We start from the raw sequence: 22,321 nt of genomic DNA, 5'->3' as shown, positions 1-22,321 counted from the left end.
TGTGTAACAGAACTTTTATCTCCATCAGTGTTTCAGTTACATTCAACATGCTATTTGGTAAGATGTGTCTTTTGTCTAAAAAGCCATGCAAATACCAGCTGCACAGCTGTAACTTGGGGTTATCATTTTGGTGAAGCCTTCCTTTCTCTGACAAGCTAGCAGAGGGATCTCCTCTCAGAGAGAACTGTAATGCAGTCACGAGGTCAAATTTTGATATAGTTTTTGTAAGAGAATTTGCCTCAGGTGTTGCTATATTTTTACCCTTGAGCAAAAGAGCCATCCAGATCAAACACAGCAGCATTGATATGAACAGGTGATCACTAATTTGTAGAATAACACTGGAGAGAAACAGGTTGAAATGTCAAATGTGAACTGCTGTGAGCTCATTTCACATCACCCTTAATACAGGACCTGACTACTGCTCACATTTAAAACCACAGCACTTCACCTGAGAAGACCTCAACCAACTCAAGGAAGTGTGTGCGTTTGTGGACAATACTTATCTCAGGACCTAATTATCTTCAGGGTTTTGTCAGTGTGGCTTTGGCACCTGAAGAAAAGTCTGCTGCATTAGGCTGGTACTTTTAGATGACCAGTTAAAATAACTGGCTAGCTCTCCCAGAGTGTTACATGAACTGCTGGGTGCCTGCCTTCTCCTCCTCCACCAGGTAAAGCCTGCAATGCGTGCTTGGCTTTGGGTTGTATCCTGCTGTTTATCCACGGCAGGCAAGCAGCAGCCCCTCTGCTTCCAGAGCTTCAGCCTCTCCCCGTGCTGGTGATAAGTTACTCCTCGAGTCCTTTCTGCCAATTGTTCTTGGCAAAGGCACCAGGGAAGACTATTGTTGTTGCTGGCTGTTATCTCTGCCTCTGACTCCACTTGGCCGAGGTGCAAATCCATCTCTCTGGTGTGGAAACAAGCTGCTGGACTTTGGATGAGTCAACTCATTAATAAACAAAGAGTTACAAAGGAAACGGGGATCAGTCTTACCAAAATAAATGCTTTAGAAGTTTATTGGATTCTAGGGTATTTGTCCTCCCCAGCATGACACTGCTTTATCTTGGGCCCCAGCCTTCCTATCAGAAAACAGGGAAGTTAGTAGTTTATCAAATTTTAATCAGCTTAAATGTTGATGTATTACTTACATAGCATGGAAAGTATTTTCTCTGTTGTTACTGGTGAAAGTGGTTTATTTTTAATTATTAATTTATATCTGTTTCTATACCTTCCCTGCTTTGGGGAGTATGCCAGTGCTAACTGAAAAACCTTCCATCACCTACTGCTTGCCCTGTCTCTGTGAAGGAACCCAAGCCAGCAGCTATGTGGGAAGCTCAGGACTGAAGTATTAAATTCTCATGGAATTCTCTTCTTTGCTGAAGCAGAAGCATGTGATCAGATTCAGTAACACGGGACTTGGAGGATGGGGGTTGCAGCTTTTTGGTGCATGGGGTTGTTGGGGTTTGCTTTGTGTTAGACTTTTTTTTCAAGGAGAGGATATTTGGATTTTCTCCTTGTCCATAGCCCACAGTTGACAGGAAAGATTTCATTTGGATTGATCCTTAGTGTTTGTCCAGCAACACCATTTTAGTGGTAAAAGGAAAGCCTGTCTCAGCTTTCTTGATTCTCCTTGTGCCACCCCTAAGGACAGCAACCCCATTTTCCTTGCACCAGCACTGGGAAAGCCTCAACATTTCCTCATCTGCAAGATGTCCGCAGCCATATGCCCTTCTCTTGCCTTCAGAAGCCAATCTTTCCCTCCAACAGACACTGCAACAGTCAGTCCCCACACAAGTGCACAACTATTCCAGCATTATTAAAATAGGGCAAGATAAGTATATTACACTTCGGAAAAGCTGGAAGAAAAAGCAGCTGTGGGCAGACATGCTGCTGGACTATTAATTCTACATAAAGCAAATATGGACACATAGATAGAAAGCTTATTTACAGCAAACTCTTAATAAGCAAGAGCAACAAATATTACAAGTTTGGCACAGACTGTAGCCACCTTGCCTTTCAATACCTTTGCATGGTAAATTTATTTGAAAGCCTAGAAAGTAGTTCCAATGGCATGGATGTATTTGCTTTATAGGGGAAAAAAGGGGATTCTTTGTATTTTCCTAGTAGAAGCATGTCCTCTCTCTCTCCCCGCCAAGTCAATGTGGCATTTGATTTCCCCCCACAGCACCTTTCAAAGCCATGCAGGATCCAATGTCACCTCACTTCCTACAAGGTATTTCCAACAAACTGAACTGCTCATTCTTCCTGCCCAGTATTCACTGACAAGTTTAACAGTGGAAATAAACCAGACATGACCAGCCATGTGCATTCTCCTCTTCAAGAATTTTTCCAAATTCACATGAATATTTATCTACTGAGGAAAACAGTGACGTGCAATAGAAGGTGGGAACCTTAAAGGAAAAAGGATACATCATACTTCCAGTAAAATGTGAAATTTTTTGTTAATTCATTCCTAGAGTTCCCTACCTAAGATTTAGATAGCAACAGTTACACAATATACAGTGTGAAATAGATTGTTTGAAGAACTAAAATCCATGGTAAACACATACCTTAAGACAGGTGTCTGATGAGATGCCTTCATCTGTGTTAAAAGATGTTGTGCAAAGGATAGTTCTCAAGAGCTAGGAAAGGTCACAATGAGATTAGGCCAAGAGAGCTAGTGGAAAGTTTCCTAAGCAGAGCCCTTCAATGAAGCATGGACAATTTTCCCAGAAAGTTCACCAACAAAGCAGTTGGTCAATGAAAATATATAGTGTGGAAAACAAATCGTGTGTTATATAAAAAACCCAATTTCTTTAATCAGTTGTAATAGTCAGATAGATTTAATCCATTTTCTCTCTACTCTTGGATAATAAAGAAATATGAATAGATGTATGATTTACTTTGTGCTGTTTACTGTATTAAAGACTTCAGACTCCACACCACACCTCTAAAACTTTCTCTCTGCATACACACTTCTCCAAACATCATTTGATTTTTGCTGTCCTTTTCCCTTCTCAGTCATATATCCCTTCTGAGGTGGAGCAGACTGTATTTAGTAGTCCAGGCAAGTACATCTTATATATCAAGGTTTTACATTATTTTTTTTTACTACTGTTCTTTATTCTTCTCTTAATACTACCTCATTTCCCATATATTTATTTGCTTTTCAGCCAACATGGCATGATGGAAAGATCCTTTCACTCAGTTCTTCACAGCCACATCTGTGTCCTTTTCCCAGCTGTTTTCAATGAATTAAAATCTAGTATATACAAATAGTCAACATTGTTCTCTAAATCACATTACACTGCAATAGCAGCTTCATCATCGTGTCAGATTACCTGATCTTTGTTGCTCCTTCCACATTTCCTTCTCCTCCTTTCTAAATGTGACTGAGTAATTTCTGTGGGGCATGTGTTGATTTTACGATCCCACTGCTTGCGCCTTCCTCCAAATCAAACATTAGAGAGCACTAGCACAAACTTTGGGGGAACTCCACTTAACCTTAATTAAACTCTATAAAAACAACTTGCATCCACCTTTTCCGTCATAGAGTCTCAGGCTTTCTACCATAAAGTAAACCAAACTGACCTTTTCATGTTAAAGAAAGAAAAAAACAAGGAAAAAAATCAGAACTGTGCAACCCCTGATATAGGCTTGTTGAGGAAAAAAGTGAGTAAACAATGAAAGTTGGAGCTCAGAGGGCATCACTGCTCACCAGGAAGCCAAGCACAAAATAAGAGGAGAGGAGGAAAATCACAGAAGTGAACGCGACCCTTAGGAAACAACTCTTGAGGGTGAGTCCCACACCACTCAAGGAGGCCGTACAAACGATGGCCACTCTCCTGGCCACATCACCACCACACGGCATGGTCAAAGACGAGACTGGCCACTGCTGAAACATGCATGTCCTAGAGGACCTCGTCTCCTGAAAGTCCAAAGGCAGCTGTTGTGCCCATTGCCAAGGGTTTATGAAACGCAAAAACCAAGTCATAAAAAAGGAAAAAAAAAGGAAGGGAAGAAATGTGCTAAAACTCTCCAATCCTCCCAGGTATAATTACAGAAAATAACAACAAAAATAAGGTGGCTTTTGGCACTTTTGGTGTTCTGAGGTGTTTACTGTTTTGAGTCTCGCCTGCGGTAACGTGTAGGACGCATAAACAGTGGAGTTGGCCGAGCAGAACGGGCACACAACCTGCTAATTGGGGAAAGTCTGCCCACGCGTCCGGCCACGGGTTGGCAACACAACAGCCCCCAGAAAGTCAATTTTCATTTTTTAATAATTATCTTAAATGATGGCTCAACCACCAACCTAAAAATTAAATGAATATCCGTTTAATACGCAAAATAAATGGGTTTTGTTCTGAATGTGTATTAGCTTCCATCCCTTCTCTGTTTGTAGCATTTAATAGCAAAAAATATATGAAAATAACATAACTGCAAATGCCTTATCTATGTAGTATTCTTGTCTCTACTGTTTTGGTTTTCTCCTTTTCCTTAGTTACACAGAAGTTGCACAGATCCCAGGAGCAAGATATTATACTTAGCACAAAACACAGCTATTCCATCAGCATATTCAGGAAAAAAAACCACGAAAACCCCTACAAAACATTGCCCCCCACCACTACGCTTGGATGCACAGTACAGTTACCTGTTAGAAAGAACCACAATTTGAGACCTTTTCTTTCCCTTTCAATTTTATAGAAAATAAATTTGGAGCCTTCATGACTCAATTACTTGCACAGTAAGAAAAGGTGACAATCCTGTTTTCTATAGACATTAAAATAACGATAATAAATTCCACTCTTCTCTAATAAATTCCATGTTAAAAAAAAAAAAAAAACATATAATAGATTGCTTGAGGTTTCCAGATCATATATCCTAAAATATACTTTTCTTCCAAGCAAACTGACACTTGAGTCTTCTTATCTAATCTTTAGCTGTTTACTGTTCAGTTCAATTTCTTCTGATCAAAGGGCTTAGCAAAATATCTATATAGACATAATAGAATACCAACACATAATGACTCTTCGTTTGCTTTACTCAACTCTCTGGAACTGGTTTTCCCCCCCTCTTTTTCTTCTTTGTGATCCCATAATGGAGTGAGGGTCTGATTCTCAGGCCAGGTTTTAACTAATTGCACGGGGCCACAAACACTTTGAGTATTAGGTAAGCAAATGACATACTTCTAATTGTGAAAGGTGGCAACCAGAATAATGTTTCACGTTGTAAATTATCTGAGCTTTCAGTTAAACATCTGTTACTGGCTTAATGGCCACTAACGGTGTTCCAGTAACAGAAATAATTTACTGCCTTTTACTCCTTTTGTGTTACATTGCCAGCTCAGCAATGAGCCAAAGTGAAGCCAAAGGGACAGCACTGGTGGAAAGCAGAGCATCATGTCCTACGACAGTAGCAACTATGAGGCCCTGTGAAAAGAATGGGAGGTGAAGCCTGTAGGGCTCCACCAAAACAATTGTGGAAACTGTTAGTTTATCACCTCTTTACCATGAGCAAGAGTAGAGAAGGCAAAATGGAAATAAAAGCTCACCTTCATATGTGCCTGTTTCTGCATCCAGGGCTATCAGGTAGGAAAAGAAAGATCTACTTAACAATAAACTAAATTTAGCCTCTATTATTTTTTGGTTCATGTAAAAGCCAGTGTGACATCTTGGGTAAAAGGCAAGGTACTCTTACTACCTACTCTTCCCAGGTACTACCAACCACCCTGCTATTCACAAAACATGTCATGAGCCATGAAACATGCTAAAGCTCTTTGACCTCATTACTTGTGAGATGCCTTCCAATTTTAAAAGCTTGAAAAAAGCTAGTTTTGAGTTATGATGAACAAATTAAAACTTGATACGGCAAAGAGGATTGCATTTTTCACTATTTCATAAAACAGAAATAAAGAAATAAATAGATAAATTGCAAACCTACAACAATAGTTCAGTTTGACAAAGATCTAAATAGCATGGGCTTGAAAGTTCAGTGGCATGAGAACAGTGATTACATTAATCAAATTTCCTCACCACAGTTCAGGGTCATTATCAAAAAAAACAGACTGCTTGATTTTGTCCTCGAGAAGTCATGCCTGATTGCAAAACCCCCAGCTAAATTCTAGCTGCAGTGAAGTTAACGTGGATTTTGCTGAAGGCTTCAGCAGGAGCAGGATTTTGTCCTTCTGTTTTCCCTGGCACAAACACAAACACACACACAGTGTGGAGACATGCAAAGCCCACTGCTGAGTCCAGGTCCTTCTGGCCAAGTGATCCCTTGTAAATGCAGAATGTGCTTCCAGATGCTGAGTCCAGACAGACTCCGCAGCCTCTGCTGATGTGCTACAAGTGCTCTCACACAGTCCTGGAGCTCATACAGCTCTGTCAAGTTCTCTCAAAGAAGTAGAAAAACACCTTTAAGGAAAGTTATATGATATCTATACATATATATATTCTCATTAAATCAGAATTATCTCCCTTCTTAATAAATTAAGAATCTATACCTTTCCCTTTTAAGAATATTTTCTTTGTATTCCATCCAGATGCAAGAATGAGAGTAAGCTCAATTAAGGGCTTCTGGTTTAATACTACTTGATTTCTGATGTGCATTAACTTGCAGTTTCCTTGCTAAGACTTCACAAATTTAATAGTGCAAGGTTCCCTGTGCTGCCTTGCTAAGATGGTTCATTTTGGATCCAAACACACATATTTCAGAAGCATTTTCCATTTGTATGATTACTAAATACATAAAGGGAGCTCTTCAAAGATCAAGAGCATCAATTCTTTTCCCAGGAGCAGCATTTCATTTTTTTATATGCCAATAGAATGTCTATCATACAATCCAAATTGCAATCCCTACTAAGACCTATCAAAACCACAAATGAATGAGCTGAAGATTAACCTGCAAAAGCTATCATTATTATTAATAATAATAAAACAAAAAGAAGAAGCATAAAATGAACACATAAAGCAGATGCAGTCATTTCAGAGTGACAGAAACTGGACCAAGATAATTATGTAAAAATTACATTCATTGAGATGCATGAGAAGGAGGTAAAGATGCTTTGCCACCACTCATTTTTTCCCATATGTTTCCTGTTACAGCACATTTCCCATATCATGTTACAGGCTTTACTTCACAGAGATAAAATGGGGAAAAAAGTCTTCATTGTACTTTCCTATCTCTAAATAAATTTGATTCAAGGTACTTTGCTGTCAGGTTCCTGTTCCTTCTATGTGTAATTCATGTGATTGCTAACGAGAGCCCATTAAGAAAGAAGCCTTTGCCTGTCACTGGACAGAGGAGAATGTAAAAGCACTTCATTGTTCCTGCTCTGAAGAAAAACAATTTGCCACAGCCAGACCCCGCTCCCAGCAGTGCCAAGCGCACGGTAATTTATTACCTCTGGATGTCTGATTCCAAGAGAAGGAAACTGAAATGTCATACCTTCATTCATAACACCGTCTCATGGAATTATTTTTTCCGGATTCTTGGGAAGTTGAAATATTTGAGAAGAATATCAGGAACTGTTGTTTTAGCCTGTTTGGTGAGTAGATAATTGCCTTCCAACTCTATTCTTTCAGGAAATGATGTGAGTGTTGCATTGTTCCTAGATGGGGGCAGCAATGTTTTTTAACAAGACACACACACATGCATATTTTTAAAAGAAACAAAACACAATAAAAACATGCAGTCTAAGCCACTGTACTGAACCAGACTTTTTGAATCTGGCAGAGATAAGGGGTTGGCCCAGACACCATGTCCACATTTCACATAACTCTGAGCATTCTTTAGAAGAGATGTAAGCAACACTTTTTGTTGAAGTACAAAAAAAAAGAGAAATTTCAAACAAAACCTTTTATGATGTGAGAGTAAAAAGCTCATTATGTTAAGTGATATCAAGCATGACCAGAAAAGACCCTAGGGAGAAATTACACTTTCTTTATTGGATTCTGTGGGACAAACCAGCCTGGGAACTTGAAAGCAGAAGGAAGGTGCACGTGGAAATCACATCATATATGTAGAATAATTCCTTACCATGTGAAAATTATTTGGAACTAGTTTTCAGCTAAAGTTTCTCTTTATGGCAGCCTTTTCAAAGAGAGCACACTGAGGCAATGACCTACAGTAGCACTGATACAACGGCTGCTGGACAACCTCCTCACAGAGGTATGTGGTCTTAGTCCAGTTACGTGTCAACAGGCAAAATTTAACGAGGACCGAAACTTGTAACAAAAAGGGCTCAGTTTGAGCCTCTTTCTTTATTTTGACTAAAGATAATGGCAAAAATTTAACACAGATTTTGAATTTCAATTTAACTTTTGTTTAAAGGAAAATTGGGCCTGGAAAGGGTATGAAGAGGGGACTACTATTTCATCTAAGGCGGAGGTGGTCAAGGACTGAGGGACAGCGTGCAGAAACTCTCCTATGGCTTTCCATGCTCCAGATTGACCACCACACATTTCTCGAGGACTTGCACCCTCTAAAAAAAAACTGAAGGAAGATTTTTGCATTTAGTGACATGTGCTGATGGTGACCACCTCAGCAGCAAATACAACTGTGCAACAACCTGATGTAGTGGGCTGCATTTCCTCCCTACTTCAACATCTGGCTAAAGCCAATAATTAGATAGCTTTATTTCATAAAATTCTACCAGTTCATGGATTTTTAAAGGAAATTGCATTTGGTGTACCATCTGCAAGTCACAGCTGCAAGAAGGTTTCAAAACACAACGCATCCTGGTCATCTGAAATTTATATTTTTTAGTAGTGTGTATATATTTTGAGATTTGGTGTTTTGGTTTTTGGAGTGTTTTTACAACCAGAGATGGCAGCTGGTGATTAGGCCACTTGTCCTGGATCCATGGGTACACAAACAATTGCTAAACAAATGGGAGAAAGGTATTGTCCTACACTAGGTATCTGTGCAGCATTCATATTCAAGGTGCCCCAGACAACAAATTCATCACATTGGCTGATACAATGAGCACCTCTAGACTTGGTCAGGACACAAACATCAAAGCCCTGTTGGCTTCACGTGGTTCTTGATTCCATAAAATTTTTCCACTGTGGTGATATTTTGCAGGCTTTTGAATCCTTAAGATTTTGAGAGCTTGATGGATAACTCCTCTTTAGGATTTCAAAAGCTAATTTGTTGTTTGAAATCAAGCTGCTACCTAGGCATACTACCGTAATTCTACTTTACAATTTTGAACATTCATTGTTTAGTAAATATTTTCTAAATTATGTTCAGTTTTTTTCAAATCAGTACACTGGAAGGATGCACGGTATTTCCTATTTATGTAATTCAGCTTAGAAGCTTTCTAGTTGACATAGTAAATATTGGATCATATTTAGAGCCATCTGGAGAGGGGATTTTCAGGAACCGGAATTTATTTAATGAGGGCTAAAAGCATCTGGAAAGGACAAACTTGGGTCTACTCATAAAGGACTTCCTATGACCTCGAGCAATCCTGAACTAAATTTCCTGGGGTTAAAGCTACTGAAAAGATCTGTGCATATTCTAAAACACGTTTCAGCAAAAGGCATTTTTGCATATCCTAGTTCAGGAAAGCGCTGACTAGGGACCACCCCATAAGCTCTGCAAATCAAGATTGCAAATTTATTTTACAATTAATTCAAAGACAACTAAAAATGCTTATCCAGGTCCTGCAACATTTACTGCAGCAAGAACAAAGGAGTTTTTTTTCCAGATTAAAGAATATTGGAACCATATGTCATGAAATGCTGGATGAATTTATAGATGATGTCCCTCTCAAAAAGTTACCAAGCAAAAGTTACCAACTCAAAAGAGTACCAAGCAAAAGACATAAATAGTGCTTTGGTTCTCACTAAATTCCATTCTATCACATTAAATGCAATGTCTGTTAAAAAAAAAAAATATTCTCAGTTGCAGGTCTCCTTGTATCCACCCAGTGAGTCATTAGTGGAGAAGACTGAGGAAATGTAAGGTTTTATTCTAAATTACAGTTTCAAAATACAGTATTGTACAGTAGTCTCGAAAGTTCATCTTGAAAGGGTTATCTTTTCCTTCACCATCTACAAAATGATGGCAAATAAAAATCTGAACCATCTATGCCCTGATTTGGCCCAGACAAAGCCTATTAGGTGGCAAACTGAGACTTAGGTGGATAGGTCTACATGATTTCTAGTTAGGAAGTACAAGTCTGAGCCCGGATTTTCAAAGCTACAGTTTTACACCCTAGCAGGACTTCTGCAAGATTTTCTTCTTTCTAATGCTCCCCACTGTCTTGAGTAAATTTGTTCCTACCTTGTTCATTACTTATCTATGAAACTGCCAAGGTACTGCATGCAAAACTGTACACTCTGCAGAACTGGAAGGTACATGGATGTGGAGTAAGGTATTTTTACAGGATTTCTTTCAACCCTTAGAATACTCCCTTTATTAATTGCTTCAAAACAGACTCTGATGGCTTTTGACTTCTGCCTTCTATTTTAAATGTCTACATTATTTGGAATTTTTGAACAATCTTTGACTAAACTATTTATGAAAACTGTGTTAACCATTAAAATCCTGCTACAGCTGCTGCTATTCCATCTTCCTGCAGATTCTGCTGTACCTTGACACACAGACCAGAAGCTTGACCAACAGTGCTGAGAGTACTGCGTCTTTACTACTTTGAGAAGTTCATTTCATTATAAGCAATTAAAGTAACTGGCCTGCTTTAAAAATGTGTGTTGCACTAATTTTGTTCACAAATTTGCAGAAGGTCCCATTTCCTTTTTATGGCACAATCTCTTTCAGTAAGCTTAAACTTTTGCATCAAATCTGCAGAAAACCTGATCCACTAAAACCAACAGTAGTGCAAGAATGCAGCTCATGAAGGTTTTAATCATCAACATTTGAGTCTAATCTCAGATTATAATAAATTTTAATTAGAATGCAGAAGAGCTACAGACAACATTGTTCACATCAGCACGAGTTACGTAAATAACTTTGTGTACTGTTCTAATGGAGGAAATGCCACTGCTAAGTAGTGCCACTTTATATTTAAAAGTATGTGGCTTCATCCACAAAACATCTTTTACTCACACAAAACACTGTGTTACAACTGAACAGCAGCATTTACGTTTCATACCTCGTATTAAACCAGGCTTCCTCATGTTCCTTCTCCAGACTGCACTGACACCTGCTGGGGAACTTCTGTCAACTTCAAAATCGACACCCTTGAGACATCTCAAGCTTTTCTCAAAGCAGCAGTGAATAGATCCAATTCACTGGCTGATTATGCCATGTGTTTGCTGTATAGTTTGACTACTGAAGAAAACTCCACTGTTTATGAGGAAAGATTTAACAAGCCATGAATTATTAGAGATGATGTGATGTTCTGTGATGTGATGTTGTAATGATCTACCTTTTCTTTAAAAAGTATTACCTAGTGTCACCATAGAAAGAAGCAGAGGGAGAACATACAAATCAGCATTCTCCCTCATTCCTAAGATTAAAACAATGTGTTAGGCCTTAGACATAAAACATTACAAGAAGAACAGCACACAGGTTCATTGTTAACATAAGGCAGTTTAAAAAACCCAAACCCTTAAATACCTCTCGAGTTCCCCAATTTGTTATGGCTCCTAAATAAATACAGCAGGGGTAGATTTCATACAGCAGTTCCAAGGAAGACAGCAGCTTCTTTGCTATGTGTATATTACAACAGAAGGACTAAGAAAATATTCCAGTGGTTACCTTTCAGTTCCAAAGAACAGTTCAGCAAAATAAACAGCACTAATAGTGAAAAGTTATACATGTAGTCTGCTACGAAGACAGATTGCAAAACTCACCTTTCACATCAGAAGTTAACTTAATATTGAGGACCTTTTTCAGCTCCTACTGGAATCCAATGCAAACTTTTATCAGGTTTAACAAGGATTAAATAAATCCTCAAGATCTTTAAAGCTATGGAATTCAGTCATGTAAAACTGCAAGTGTAAGGTGAAACACTTCCTTCATGCACCAATGACATAAACCCAATTTTTAAACTATTCATTTTTCTATTTCTCCCAAATGGCTGAGACTGTGAATAACAGGAATTTGAATCTTGCAAAGGAAGTTGCACTGTGGAGAACTACTGTGTCCAGACAGACCATAGCCCCACCTTGACAAAAAACTGCTGAAGACAGGAATCTTTTTTTATCAGTCAGACATATTTAGATAGAATTGGACACAAGTATTGGTTGAGATTTTTTTAAGCATTTGGACAGAAAAAATAGGTTTTGCTACAAATGTTGGCAAGTTGCTTCAGAGATGATTAAGCATTTCCAAGTACCTCAAAACCTATAGCATATCATGCAAATAAAGTGAAAGTTACTAAATGAAATTATTTCAGGAACAGATAGTTTTCATTCAATGAATAACATTGACCGAATTATATTATTATTATTATTAGGTAGATAGAGATTTTGAAGAAATGTGCTTTCAAATGATCTCCAGCATAAAAGATTCTTCAGCATAAAACATTCTGAAAGAGGAATACATTTTCAGTGTTAGTACTTACGAAGCTTTCCAAAGAATCAGGAACACACATCCCAGGTTTTGGAAATACCACTTTATTTTCCAGTGAATATCCAACTTGTAACACTTGCATCATTGCTTAAGAGCTCTCAAATTGATGAAATACTAAAATCTACAGCTCCAGTGCACAGTTAATTAGATATCTAAATCTTAAAAAAAATTATCAGTGCAAAAATATAAATTAATTCAGTATGCAGTTAAACGCATTTTGTTACAAACATATTTGGGCTTTGAGCACATATACATCAAATAATCTGGTAAGAGAGAAGCCACTTCCAATCTGTGCTCCAAACAAAACTATTCCATACCCAATTCTAAAGACAGACAAGAACGAACTTTTTCTTTTTAAATGAAAAGTCTGAGCTTAGTAACAACATTCATCACGGGTACACAAGCTGAGAAATATTACAGCAGTCACCCTTTATTCAGACAGGAGTTGTTCTAAAAGAGGCTTTCCTATTTTACATGTGTGGGATCCTTTTGAGACATCTATGTTTTTTCCATTCAGAACAGAGAATTAACAACATTCCAGCGTGCCCCAGTGTTGGCAACTCCTCTTTTCAGTCCAGATACACGATGATGATTGATGAAGCTGTTGGGCCTACGGTAGCAGGCAGAGCAGCTTGGCAGGAATTCAGTGTTATTGAAAGAAATCTCAAATACTTATTCCATCTCCTCTACTAACTTTAATCACACTATCAACATGCTGCCAGGAATGGAGCCTTGAAACCAAGCCATGAGCCTACACAAGCAACCCTTGTTGGTGTATTACTGCTGCAATACAGGTAAAGCGTAAATTCTGTTTATTTTTACCTGTTTCCATTCTACATTGGACACCAGCAAAATTATGGAAAGACATTTCCTGCACTAACCGTTAGCTTGCAGCAAATTTCATTAAGGTACTACGTCTCATTTTCCTTGGTTAATGAACTGATTAACTTCTTCAGTTACACTGCTGGTAACTGCAAGTTTGGAATAAAGGAAAGCAGCGCAGGAGTTTCACGTACGCTGTAAGAGTAAGTTAGTATGAAAGCAGATCAGTACCGCAGGCATTTAACCACTAATCTGCTCATTTGTTACACTGATAAAGAAACAAAAATCTTACCTCAATTGCCTCATAAAGTTCTGACAAGCTTATCCTATGTAAACCAACAGCATGCCAAGTATTTAAGGTAAAACTGTACTAGCTGCAAAGCTAATACAAAGACTGATATGCTTCTCATGATTACTTTTTAGCTTGTTGTGGCTTTGCTTAGAACAGTAAAGCTTAAAAAGAGAGGCCTGAGACATTTACAGGGAGAAAAAAAAAACCGAATTTTTAACCAAGCTTACCTTACAATTTTTATGTTAGCAAAAACCATTCAAATTACAACTCTACTTCGTAATACTGAACATACAACCCAAAAGTTTGAATTACAATTTGATTTAAAACTCTGTTGAGATCTTTCACCAGTAAATTTTCAAAGTAAAATATTCCGAAGACAAGTTTATTTTCTTGAAATCTACAAACAGAATATAGAGTTTTCCCAGTGAATTCTCAGCTAACTATGGCTGGAACCTATCAACCTACTTTTTGGGAAAGGGCTGTGGCTGCACACCAGGATAGTTAATATTACATTAGTCTCTGTTTTCTCAAATGATACGATGCTCTGTTGATGGGAGAGAACTCCAGTTTGCAACTCCCTGAGCTGGTGTAGTCACACAATTTTCAGTTCCACTTTCCAACAAACAAAGAAATACTGGCATTCCACCTGCCCTGAATCAAACAAGCATAGATAGGCACTTAAGTTGAAAGTATGCAAACCTTTTCTTCCCATACCAAGCCTGGAGAGGAAATTCTCCTTTTTTCTATCAATTTCAGCTTTCCAAAAGAACCCCAATTTAAATCAGAAGCAACTGAGCATGGCACAAACCCAGCATTATTAAAAAAGGTCTTAAAAAGAAACGTATTTGGCCAGCTCCTTCTCCATCTCAGAGTACTGCTCTTTGAGGCGCTCCATAGCTTTTCTGTGCTCTTCGTCCACCTCCGCACGCTTGTTCTGCTGCTCTTTCATGAACTCCTCCCAGTGGGCGATGCACTTCTCTTCACGAGCCGTCACCTTCTCTGCCTGAAGCTGAGGGGAGGAAAATAAGAAGTTTTTAGTAATCATTTCCATATTAAAACAGGGGGTTTAATCAGAGCTACATAATGTTAAAGTATCTGAAAACTAGCATGAAGACATATGGAAAGGAGAAACTGAAAAGAAAACACTTATTTTGCATAGCCAATCCAAAACAAGTGGCAAAATGTCTGCAATACTATTAACATGATTGTGTTAGCAATGATGCTATTTCGATAAAATATAACAACATAGATATTAAATGTTTTGAAACTGGCAGCTAGTATTTCTGCTTTAGCCAGCTAGCTCTCACTGTGATTAATGTCTTCTTTTATAAATAAGTTATTTTTCCCCTCATACTTTCCTACTGCTTGGCTTCTAGTAAATCTAATTCTGTTCACTCTCTTATCTTTAAAAAAAAAATTTTAAAATGTCTAGATATCCAGAAAGAGAGATCATACACACATGCAATGCACACGACAAAATGTAATACAATTCTGTGGATTGCTTGTGAGCTGTATTAACAGTCTGTCTCCCTTATATTACAGGTGCAGAAGCCAAAATAAATCTAGGCAGTTGTTCTCCCATTTGCTCCATCTCCCAGCAAAAGAGAGATTAATCCTGCTTTTTATTTTTAATCCCTCTCCTTTTCAATGTATCAGCAATGACTTTCATATGTATGGCATTTTTGTCAACTAAAGGCACTGGGAACCCATTTATGTATTCTTAAACACTCTCTCTGCTGCTCTTCAAGCTCACACAGCATGGCTAAATACACAATTTTTTTCAGTGCAGCATTTTATACACTTTAAAAACATTATGCCAAGATTCATTTTGTTTGCAACAGATATAGTAACATCTACTAACAAAATCCACCGGGTGTGTACTAACAGTTTGACTGATACACTACTTTGTATTCAACAGGTTTTGAAACATTGGTGTTTCAAACACTTTTTGACATAATTACACATCACCTGACACTACATTCTGCCAAAATCCCATCATTTTTTCAGAACACATCATCTCAGAAAAGTAAGGAAAAGGTATTTTGCCTCAAGTGGCTGCATTACAATGACAACTTTTATCTATATTTTTAAAAAGTTACCCACCTGTTATTACTCCCATTTGGAAAGTTTCAAGCCAAAAAGTCTTACTATACAAACTTTTAAGACATGCTATGAATCCAGAATACCTGTAACTACTCTTCCACTACATATTAAAAAAGAAAAAAAAAAAAAGGGTGTAAACATAGAGCTAATATTTTTTTAAAAAAATAATAGTCACTATTCTTACTGACTGTTCATTTTCTAAGTTATAAATTTCTTATTAAAGCTTTGCTTCAAACAAACAGTAGCAGAACTGTAAGAATTTCCTACCTCTCTACCAGTATCTACAGTAGTGTTAGACACAAGCAAACTCTGTCAGTGCTCAGCAGTGTGCTGTTTGCACAGTACCAGTATTCAATTGCAACTGGACTGCCCATCTTCATCAATTACAAAAAAGGAAAGAAAAACATGACTATCAGCTTACATCCATCAATGCACACCCTGTTTTGCTTGATGGCCATGGAAACGTCTCCAGTACTTCTGAACCAAATTATTATCAACAGCATTTTGCAAGTAAAGAGATAACACAGGAACACAATAAAGAAGTAGTAATGGGAATACAGGAAACTAATTTCTTGTATAATTTTCCAGGTTTTAGATTCAGAGCACATGTATTTCAAATAAGCAAAGTGTAGCCAACTGAAAAGGTTCCAATGATTCGCATGTTCCTATAATATAGCCCTTCATTAAATAACCCATCCACAAGTGAAAAAAACCACTTCCTTTTCAACAAGCAATATATATATAATATGGTCAATGTTCTCAGCTAACTAGGAAAGATTTACATTTCCATTCTGGTAGGTTAGTAGATGTTTTTTGTTCCACAGAAAATAAGCTTTTTTTATATTTAAGCTTTCCCTATACGTGACAAATGTTATAGTCTGAGCTAGGAGGGAAAATAAAGCAAAGGAAATAAAAAAAAAATAGTTTCCATGTATCAGGAGATTGCAGGAAGAGTTAGCTAGATCCATTAACTTTGCAGTGTGCATTTTAGAAGGGCAGAAATCACCCCAAAAGAAGTTTTACTGCAAGTATATAAGGTATAGAGAAATACGTTTTTAAGTTTTGCTATACTGAAGGCAGATAAACTTGCTGTGAAGCATGAGATTCTTAGATCACAAAATAAAAATCTCTCCATCCATCCTTTACCTTTCTCACTTCATACTCCCTCTCCTGGAGTCTATGGATCATAGCGTTGGCAGCTTGCACTGAAACAACAAATTGCAGTAGATCAGTCTGCTGCTGTAAATCAAAGAAACTTGCCTGAAAGGGATTTAGGAGATGAGAGGCTGTTGCAAGGTGAAGATTATATTCCAGTGTGTCACTTAACTCTGCCCGAGAGTCATCTGTACTTGCAGAAAATGCTTTACACTTAAAACTTTTACACTCCTAAAAGTAAGTAGGCTTATTGCAGAGTTCAACTTTGTGTGTTCTAGAAGCCAAAAGCAGGAAGGCAGTGAGGTCCTCTCGTGCCCACATTCTTAGTGTTGCTGATGAGCTGGAGTGCACTACTCAGCACCTCAGAAGACATCAAAAGCCACTCTCAAGTCAGTAAGTAGAAACAGGTGACCAAACTCTATGTTTTACTTAGTTGGGTTTTTCTTCCTTATTTCTTCCCCATCAGCTGTGTATGCACTCCGCAGGTACAACATCTTTATGCTGGAGTCAGTCTCTTGTCTCCCAGACTAAGCCTGGGAAAACTTCTCAAAGGAAATAGGAACTGTATTCCTACACACTTTTTTCCCCCCAACTTAATTAATGCTTAATTTTAACACAGAATTAAATACACTTATTTCCCGGGGCAGCAACTGGATGCAGTTCTGGATAACTGGCTCAAGCTGCTGCTGCTTGAGCAGGGAGGTTGGGCATGACCTCCAGAGGTCCCTTCCCACCTCAACCATTCTGTGATTGTATTACTAAAGATGCACTGCACAGCTGGTCAGGGAGCAGCATGGAAGGTTCACCCCAGTTAGACGGTATTAGAACATATGTCTTATTTGCATCACTAAATTTTAAGTTTCAATATTTTCCTGCAATCCTTTTATGTGTAAAGCATCATCTACCATTTGCTATTCTGCATATGCCAGATGCCATATAAATAAGTTATAGGAAATTAAATGCTTATACAACATGCCACACATAAATTGTAACAAAACCCACAGTGGCATGTTTCAACTGCATAAATTTAGCAGCTAAAGCTACCACACTCTCTTAAAATCTCTTTTGAGGAAGCCATCCTGCTGAATGAGTAAGAAAAAAAAAAGACACTTAAATATTAGTACAAATCTTAAACTTTCTTTTAAAATCTGAGCACTAAAGAAATATATTAATTATTATAAGGATGAAACTGAGATTAGCATGTAATCACTATTACTTCCCAATTTGTGACTGAAGATAATGATAATAATACATTTCATAGCTATACAGTGGCAAGTTTTGTTTTAAATGATAGGAGACAGTATTATGCACTCCTGCGGGAAAATTAAGACACTTGAAGGTAACACCACAGCATGCTTGCAACAAACCAGGAAACTGAAATTTTGCCCATGGCTTTAGTCAATGTGGAGTACTATTTCCAATTGAATAGGAAAAGAATGAGCTGAAACAACTTCTACTCAAACCAGCAAAAAACTTTAATGTAACCTTAGCAAGAGCTGATTGGCTGAACTACTACATATTAAAAATGTCCCTGTTGTTTCCCTTTTAAAATTTCACAGAAACGAGAACAAAGCACAGTTTGTTAAACAGTAGAAAATTACCCAAGTGGGGTAATGCTTTTACAAATAATATTTTGAATCCAAACTATTTAAATTACTCAAAACGATGCATCAAGAGCAATAAGAAGCAACCTGCTTACATCTCTTGAAGGTTTCACTCAAATTGTCTTGCATTGCCTGCTCACACTTTGGAAGAACACGTTCATTTGTTTCAAAGATCGTGGTTTTTAGATTTTCAAGTACTCGCAGTTCTCGGAGACCGCGTTTTTCCTGCCACAAAAATGAAAGAATGTGAGTGGCTAGCAAGGAATTTCACTTTGCAAATTAAAGATGGCTTCCCAGTTGATAAACTAATAGCTTCATCTCAAAGACTAGATCATTACCTACTAAAGTGTTCTCTACTTATTTAACAACATAGATAAAATTGCCAAAAAAAGACAGCAATGCTCCATTCTTCACATTAAAATACAAGAATCTTTTGAATGACTCCTCTGGCCCTTGTGAGAAAAGACAGTTACACACCATATGGAAAAATGTGCTGTTTTGTATAGATAATATACAACATCTCTAAAACAACAGAGAACAACAGAGCTTGAAAGCATTTCATTTTTATAATTCAGCTGTTACTGAGAAATAACATAGCAATGATTCTGCTTGCTTGATGTCTGACCCTCCACATTTAGCATGGCATGAGGTGAAAACAATGCAAGTAAAATTGTTTTAACTGAAGTAAATCAATGAAGTTGACTAAAAAATAATATAATACAGCTGACTAAAGAGGCAGCTCTTCTAGCTCACTATTGATCATGATTAATTACAAGTACAGTAAGATCTTGTTTTATTGTCTAAATTTAAAAAAAAAAATCTATTTTTCTGAAGCCACAGCACTATTCCCACTCTGAATTTCACCAGTGCTTTACTTAAGATAAAAACTCTACATAAACAAAAACCACTGTATCACATGAAGTGGGACAGGGATTACCACATCCATCTTAAAACTTCAGAAACATAAGCACAGACAAGTAAGACACCTTAATTAAACAGGCTCCAGATTTCCTGAGTGCAAATCTCCATTCCTTGCACACTAGGTGCTAGTAATTGAAAAAATAAGCACATATCCTACTACAACAAGAAAGTGTCTCTTACCTCAAAGTTAGAAACAAGTGGAGTTTTTGGGTGCTGGTGGTCCTGAGCCCACTTAAAAGAAATTCTAAACTGCAAAAATTTAAACAATCCTCTACTTTGCTATTTTTCCCATAAAAGTATAAATCAGTAATAAAATTTCAATAAAAGATCTAAGAATATATTAAATTTGTCTAAGGAACAGAACAAGACTTCAGGTGAAATGGGACAAATATATGAATTATCAGCCTAAAGATATAAGTTCTAATTTTGTCTGTGAGTTTAATATTTTCCATCCTGTGGAATGACATGTAAAACTACTTACTTACAGCTTAGTTAGGGAAAAAAGAGAAAAGAAATAATTTCTTATGACTCTCAAGCCCATACGATACAGATCTGATAGGAGTTTACTTCACATCTGTATTTTGCTAAACCAGCAGAGACAAAATAGACCTGCTTGAAATGTAAGCTACAATCTGGGTCAGGGGGGAGGGGGCGGTGAGGGGGAAAGACATTTTATTGTCATTCAAATCAGGTCTGCATACAGGAATTTTGAGGTGTAACCGCTTTTTCAAGACAGACTTTAAATTCCACATACTGTAAGAAAGAAAATCTACTCAGAAACAGCCTTTTGCTGGCATAAGATTCAAATTTTCTAAACTTTTGCTGCCATCTTGTGGAAACCAAATTATACTTTGCAGGCAAAGCTGTATATAAACACTTTTACACCTTCAGTACTTTAGCCTTATTTGCAGCCAATCAGATAACAGTCATTCAATTTTTAATGATTTTATTACTTTGCATGAAGTGTTGCTCTTCTCTTCCAGTATATCACTTGGTCTCGTGTAATGAAAACCAAAGAAAATAAAATTACAGCTATGCTAGCTGAATCCAGCTGAGGCATAAAGTAGTTTCTCAATGAAATGTAAACCTATACTGGCCAACAATACTTTCCTTGAACCAACTAGACTTCTCTAAGATGTTAGGACTACATTATTCTCCTACATCAATATTCCTGCCAGTCTTCTGCAGGAAAAAAAAACCCACATGCCCCTTTCAAAACTTTTAAAAGACCTAAATTACCACCTTGTTTGCTAAAGATGCAGATGTATACTGCAGGTATGTTATTTTGGGAAAAAAATCCATGTCAAGTCCTTCTGAAGAAAGTTATGTACCTATTATAGTATCTAAAAAGACGCTAAAACTTTTCAAAGTTTCAGACTGTGACAGCAGCCAATAAGATACAAATACTTACTTCAAATTCTTTAACAAAGTAACGTATTTCTCCCTGAATTACTGGTCGGTGATCCAGCAGTCTTGAATAGACTTCCCCAATATCTAGAAGATTAATGACAGCCAGAATTTTAGTTTTTCTCTCACTCCCACACCAGGCTACAAAACACAGGCAGTACACCATACCTCAGTGTGAGGAAGGACTATTGCTCACCGAGTACATACAAAACCAAAAGAGCATCAAAACAGTATTTGTAGGGTAACCTATCTATCCAGCAAGCCACCAGCTTAGATAAAACACAACGAGCCAGTATTCCAGATGCCAAAGACACCTTTCTGTGAGGGTGAATGCTCTCCTCTGTGGCTCAGCACCCTTTGTCTCAACGCTCTTTCTGCTCAGTACAGCTTCCGTATCTGATTGCTAATGCTGGTAAAAGAACAGAACTAAATGCTGCAGTTTAACAGATTAACAGCGTAAGTGTGGGAATCTTCTGCAGCAAAAGACAAAAGGAATCCTCATTATAAAGGAAAACTGTCAGCATTTTCTTGTATTCCAGGGCCAGACTTGAAATTTAGTCTTGGAAAAGAGTATTTGCTACTTAAGTATGTGCGGAGAAACAGGGTCACGTGTCACAAAGAAAAAGCCTGCTAAATTGAAAAGCACTGTGAGAGCATAGCAAGTACTGTTTCAAGAAATACACAGCACAATCCCAAAAAAGACTTTAGCCGGCGCTGCCATCTAAATGATGTGTTCTGCCTCAGCTGCTGGACCTGCCCTGTGCTCCCCGTCTCTACTGTATCCACCTGGGTTTGTTCTACACCCTGAACCCCACCCGTCCAAAACGGTGCAGACGATTATTTAGAAATTTGGGAAAGACATGATTGCAGTAAATAAAGCATGGGATAAACCACTTCCAGTCCAAACGCTTCTGCGCACGGATTAACCAGGACAAAACTTGGGCAAACAAGACCCAAGTAAGTGCTTCCCCAAGAAACTCCATGCCCGTGGCAAGGGCCTCCGTGGCCGACCCGGCTCCCCGAAATAAAGCCACAGAGACACCCTAGTTTCCAATTCTGAGAGATGAAAGCCAGCTAAGCCCCCCAGGTGTCCAGCTTTAAACCTCAGCACACGCCGCGGAACCTCGGAGGGCTGGAGGGCGCTGGAGTCCCGGAGAGCTGGACCGGCCCTGGGTGGTCACGGGACCAGCCTCCCCTCCCGGGCCCCTGGGCCGTCTCTCCGCCGCTGCCGCGGGGTTACAGAGCGGGCTCGGCACCTGCGGGAGCCCGCACCGCTCCCTGCTTACCCTTTATGATGGGCTGGATCGGGGACCCGGAGGCCGGCGAGTCCCGCCTCCTGTCGGCGGGCGGCGGGGCCGCCGCGCTGCCGCGGCCGGGGGACGCGGGGCCGGCCCCGCTCATGGCGCTCGGCGGCCCCGCGCAGCGCAGCCCCGGCCCTGTTTTTTTTTTTTTTTTTTTTTTTTTTTTTTTTTTTTTTTT

At 38.4% G+C, this 22,321-nt stretch overlaps 1 protein-coding gene across 2 annotated transcripts; it reads right to left on the bottom strand.

The window, feature by feature from the left end:
• Window positions 1–12,561: 12,561 nt before the first annotated feature.
• Window positions 12,562–22,272, bottom strand: BLOC1S5 (biogenesis of lysosomal organelles complex 1 subunit 5). 2 transcript variants are annotated; one of them, XM_042049105.1, is made up of 6 exons: window positions 22,129–22,271; window positions 20,847–20,929; window positions 18,610–18,739; window positions 16,902–16,960; window positions 15,756–15,855; window positions 14,556–14,661 (listed from the first exon to the last, which is right to left on the bottom strand). In XM_042049105.1, the coding sequence occupies exons 1-6, from the start codon at window positions 22,241–22,243 to the stop codon at window positions 14,633–14,635; spliced, it is 516 nt and encodes a 171-aa protein (XP_041905039.1). In that variant the 5' UTR covers window positions 22,244–22,271; the 3' UTR covers window positions 14,556–14,632. The 2 variants fall into 2 exon arrangements, with proteins under 2 accessions (XP_041905038.1, XP_041905039.1); XM_042049104.1 differs by lacking the exon at window positions 15,756–15,855 and having other exon boundaries at window positions 12,562–14,661; window positions 22,129–22,272.
• Between the last annotated feature and the right edge of the window lie 49 nt (window positions 22,273–22,321).

This window comes from Corvus kubaryi, unplaced genomic scaffold (genome assembly GCF_017639235.1).
Source record: "Corvus kubaryi isolate FWS band 111438036 unplaced genomic scaffold, C.kubaryi_AGA036_p1.0 69, whole genome shotgun sequence".
Taxonomy (NCBI): domain Eukaryota; kingdom Metazoa; phylum Chordata; class Aves; order Passeriformes; family Corvidae; genus Corvus; species Corvus kubaryi.
The sequence above is the reverse complement of the archived record's forward strand: the minus strand, read 5'-3'. Positions and strand labels throughout refer to the sequence as shown.

Excerpts from the sequence above, each read along its gene's own strand:
- BLOC1S5 (XM_042049104.1), bottom strand. The coding sequence starts at position 22,243 with ATGAGCGGGGCCGGCCCCGCGTCCCCCGGCCGCGGCAGCGCGGCGGCC. Across the intron at positions 18,740-20,846 it reads ACTTTGTTAAAGAATTTGAA|GAAAAACGCGGTCTCCGAGA; the intron begins GTAAGTATTTGT and ends TTTTTGTGGCAG. Across the intron at positions 14,662-16,901 it reads GGGAGTATGAAGTGAGAAAG|CTTCAGGCAGAGAAGGTGAC; the intron begins GTAAAGGATGGA and ends TCCTCCCCTCAG.